The sequence below is a fragment of the Carlito syrichta genome, unplaced genomic scaffold (genome assembly GCF_000164805.1).
Source record: "Carlito syrichta isolate Samal-C Ts95f unplaced genomic scaffold, Tarsius_syrichta-2.0.1 Scaffold301654, whole genome shotgun sequence".
NCBI lineage: Eukaryota > Metazoa > Chordata > Mammalia > Primates > Tarsiidae > Carlito > Carlito syrichta.
In genome coordinates, this window is record NW_007245750.1 from 118,492 (window position 1) to 122,483 (window position 3,992).

General features: G+C 40.5%; 1 protein-coding gene across 1 annotated transcript in view; it reads left to right on the plus strand.

The window, feature by feature from the left end:
• The first annotated feature begins 268 nt into the window (after window positions 1–268).
• Window positions 269–3,992, plus strand: part of RABGGTB (Rab geranylgeranyltransferase beta subunit) — a 6,856-nt gene continuing 3,132 nt past the window's right edge. Inside the window, exons 1-5 of the mRNA XM_021710928.1 lie at window positions 269–376; window positions 1,921–2,118; window positions 2,738–2,843; window positions 3,609–3,661; window positions 3,743–3,853. Coding sequence (XP_021566603.1) covers window positions 1,930–2,118; window positions 2,738–2,843; window positions 3,609–3,661; window positions 3,743–3,853 — 459 coding nt within the window. The 5' untranslated portion in view covers window positions 269–376; window positions 1,921–1,929. The remainder of the gene's footprint in view (window positions 377–1,920; window positions 2,119–2,737; window positions 2,844–3,608; window positions 3,662–3,742; window positions 3,854–3,992) is intronic.

Genomic DNA, 3,992 nt, shown 5'->3' on the forward strand with positions numbered 1-3,992 from the left:
GCTGCTGTCTGTCTGGCTTTTTTGAGTAAAAGAAGCACAGCACACATGGGTCGATGATGAGCCGGCATGTATTCTGAACCTAAAGTTGATTATTACTACTTTAGCTCTAGAATTACTCTGAGACCTGAAAATTGCCTGAAGTTCTGAATCGGATGTTTTTGTGGCCAAATGAAGTCGTACAAAATTCAGATGTGTATCAAATATATATGCTGTGGGACAGAGTATGGAGAGGAAACACTGATGGGGGGCCCACTGCTTGTCTTGAAAGGGCACGCCGCAGAAGGACGTCAGTATCAAGTCAGATGCACCCAGCACCCTGTTGTTGGAGAAACATGCGGACTATATCGCGTCCTACGGATCCAAGAAGGATGATTACGTACGTGTGGTTTTCTGTTGGAAAGCTTAAGTGTGTGGACATAGGCCGGAGGTACCTTGGACATCTGAGGGTGGGGGCTTATCAGAGTAAGCCCAGCTCTGAGCAGTATCGGGAGGGCTTGATAGACTAAGTAGGGATTTGAGGCACAAAAGCGGTTTCTTTTTTTGTGGCTGAACTAATGCCTTCAAGGTCGATGATGTTTTGGCATGTATTATCTGAAGTTACTGCTGATGTGTAATAACACTTTAGCTCTAGAATTACGCTGAGACCTTGATAAAAGTTTAACCTTAAGGTGCTAAATTTCAAAGAATCGTTTTTCTCTCTGGGCCAAGCATCGCAAAAAGTACTGAACCACTTAGTTAAGAGGAGATATTTCCCCTGTGGTTTCCAAGCAACTTCTCTACCCACTTGTGGAGCACGTGGTACTGATGAGTTTTTGAGTTAAGTATGAGGTGGTTCCCTGCTGCTTAGAAGCAGTCATGGAGCAGTTAAGGCCTTGGGGAGGGGGCATGGCATGTTTCTGCCTTTCATCCAACTGCCTGTCTTTGGACCCTGAATTAGTGTTGGCAGCAAATTACTAAAGTGTCTTATGTGTTACAAGACCTCTAAAGTAGAAATGGAATGCATTGCTTGTGGCAGCAAAAATTTGTTTCTAGGGTCTTCTGATGTTCACGTCTTATTGATAGCTACTGTTTATCTGGGCATAAATGTGTACCTGTGGCATGTCAGGTTGTTTTGATTTTCATGTAGTAATACCTTTTGCTAATAGATAGCAGGTTTTGTACAGAGTCCACGTTAAAAGAAGGGTGTTGCTTGACCAAAATATGGCACTAATCCAACAGAAAAACTTAAAAAGACAGAATAAATCCTTCCCAAAAAACCAAAAAAGAGTATCTAGGCTGGGTGTGGTGGCTCATGCCTGTAATCCCGGCACTATGGGAGGCTGAGGCAAGAGGATTGCCTGAATCCAGGGGTTCAAAACCAGCCTGGGAAACTTGGCGAGACCTCACCTCCACAAGACATCAAAAAATTAGCAAAATTGGCTGGGTGTGGTGGTGTGTGCCTGTGTGTTCCAGCTACTTGGAAGGCTGAGACAGAAGCAGGCTGAAGCTGTGGTGGCTGTGAGGGTGTCATTGCACTCCATCCTGGGCGACAGAATGAGACTGACTCAAAAAAAAGCATGAGTGTCTAATAAATATGGTACTGGTTCTGTGAAAGAATGTTCTCCTTGAACTTTGCTATTGGAAATACTTTTTCTGACTTATTTTGCCTCTGGTTGGCTCTCGAGAGAGCCCATTTGTGTTAGTTGTTAGGCATATATGAACTTACCATGTGTTCCTCAAATAGCTTTCTTTTTCTGCTTAACAATTGTGTTGTAGATGGTTTCCAGCTTTGAGAGCCACAAATATGAACTCAGTATTGATTAGTGATGCCATTGCAGTTAGGAGAAATAAAAAATAATAGTGTGGCTACTGAGTTTTGCATTTAATCTCTAACCTGCTATCAATTCAAACTGATACATTTAAGGTAATTGTGTATTTTAGGAATACTGTATGTCTGAATATTTGAGAATGAGTGGCATCTATTGGGGTCTGACAGTGATGGATCTCATGGGACAACTTCATCGCATGAATAGAGAAGAAATCCTGACGTTTATTAAGTCGTGCCAACACGAGTGTGGTGGAATAAGTGCTAGTATTGGACACGATCCTCACCTTTTATACACTCTTAGTGCTGTTCAGGTAAATAAATGCTAATTACAATTGAAAAGAGGTAATTAGAACTGTTTGGGGAAGTTGACGGCATCACAATCCTAGGTCAAAAAGTTTCTTGACAGGTGAGGCTGTCCTACAAGGTCAATGATGTAATGGCATGTATTAGCTGATTCCAGAAGTGATGTAAGTTCTAAAATTACACTGAGACCTTGGAGGGTAGCGTTTTTTTCTTTAGTATATGTAAATATTTGAAAATGATTAAATGGAGTTACTTAATTTGACGTTAGTGAAGGTCCACCTGGTGGTTTAAAGTCTATTTCTGTTGCTGGGTAGGCACATGTGCCTGTGATCCCAGACTGAGGCAGGAAGATGACTTGAGTCCAGAAATTCAAGACCATCATGGGGCAACGTAATATATATGAGTACCTTGGAATGCCAAGTAACCATCTGTTTAGAAACATTACAGCAAAAGGTTTTGGGTATCTTGATCGCACCTATGGTTTTAATAGATAACAGGTAGTCTGCATATTTGAGAAAAGCTATACATGGATCAAAGGACATGCTTGACAACTTAGAAGGGAGTTGAGAGTAACAGCATTAGAATACACTTGAAGGGCTATTTAACTAACACTTGTCTTTGTTGCAGATTCTTACTCTGTATGATAGTATTAATGTTATTGACGTAAATAAAGTTGTGGAGTATGTTCAGAGTCTACAGAGAGAAGATGGGTCTTTTGCTGGAGATATCTGGGGTAATGTCCGACTTAGTCCGTGCTACCCAAGTACCAGTATTAAAATGCCCTGGCTTCACTAGTAAACAGTCTCCAAGGAGGTGTCAAGTTTTCCATCTTTTCAGGTCCCACTAAGCAGCTGGTCTAGCTGGAGTTAAAGCTCTGCTGGAAGTTCCAGCTTGCACTGTGTAGTTATGTCAGCATACAGGAGCACTGGAACAGAGGGGGCCGGTCTCAGCGATCAGGTAGGTGGGTTTTTTGGCCCAGTGTTTGGTGACTTTGTAAAGTTTTTTAGCTGCTTTCTGAAAAGGGAAAAATATTCAAAAACTTTACAAACTTACTGAATATTTGAGTGGAGGGAAGGAACAGAATTTTATTTGATGAATGCAGATAGTCTCTGCTTTAGGGATGAGCACATTGCAGGCCAGAGTGACCAGCTGCTTCATGGGATGTGAAATTCTGTTTCTGTAAAGTGGTCAATTTATTTGCATTGTCATAAATTGACTAGTTCTTTTGGTTCTATTTCCTTCCCTTCCTGGGCATTTTGTAAGCAACTTAAGACAACTTGCTGTTATTTTTGACAGCAATTTTCTACTCTCTTTTTTAGAAGTAAAGGCATTTAACTTCAGATTTAGCCTTCCTTACTCCTAAAGTAAAGGTTAAACTTGAACTTTTGGAAATGTAATGTGGTAGTTGTGCAGATTTTGTTCGTAGTCACTTGGACTGTGTATTCTCTTCTGAAGCCTTTGGTAACACATGCTTTGGTTTGATTGTTTTTTGTTTTAGGAGAAATTGACACAAGATTCTCTTTTTGTGCGGTGGCAACATTGGCTCTGTTGGTAAGCTTCCAGTATTTTATTGAAACGGTTTAAGTCCATGAATACTCTGTAATTTAATAGGTGTATTTTTTCTGTTTACAGGGGAAGCTTGATGCTATAAATGTGGAAAAGGCCATTGAATTTGTTTTGTCCTGCATGAACTTTGATGGTGGATTTGGGTGCAGACCAGGTTCTGAATCCCATGCTGGGCAGGTAATTTATTTAGCGCTGATGGAGATTCAATATCTTAATGTGGAAAGGTGTAACTATCACTGCAATGAAATGGGAAAACTTGTTAATAGTCCTTGTGTGTTAAATATATATATATATATATATTTTTTTTTTTTTGAGG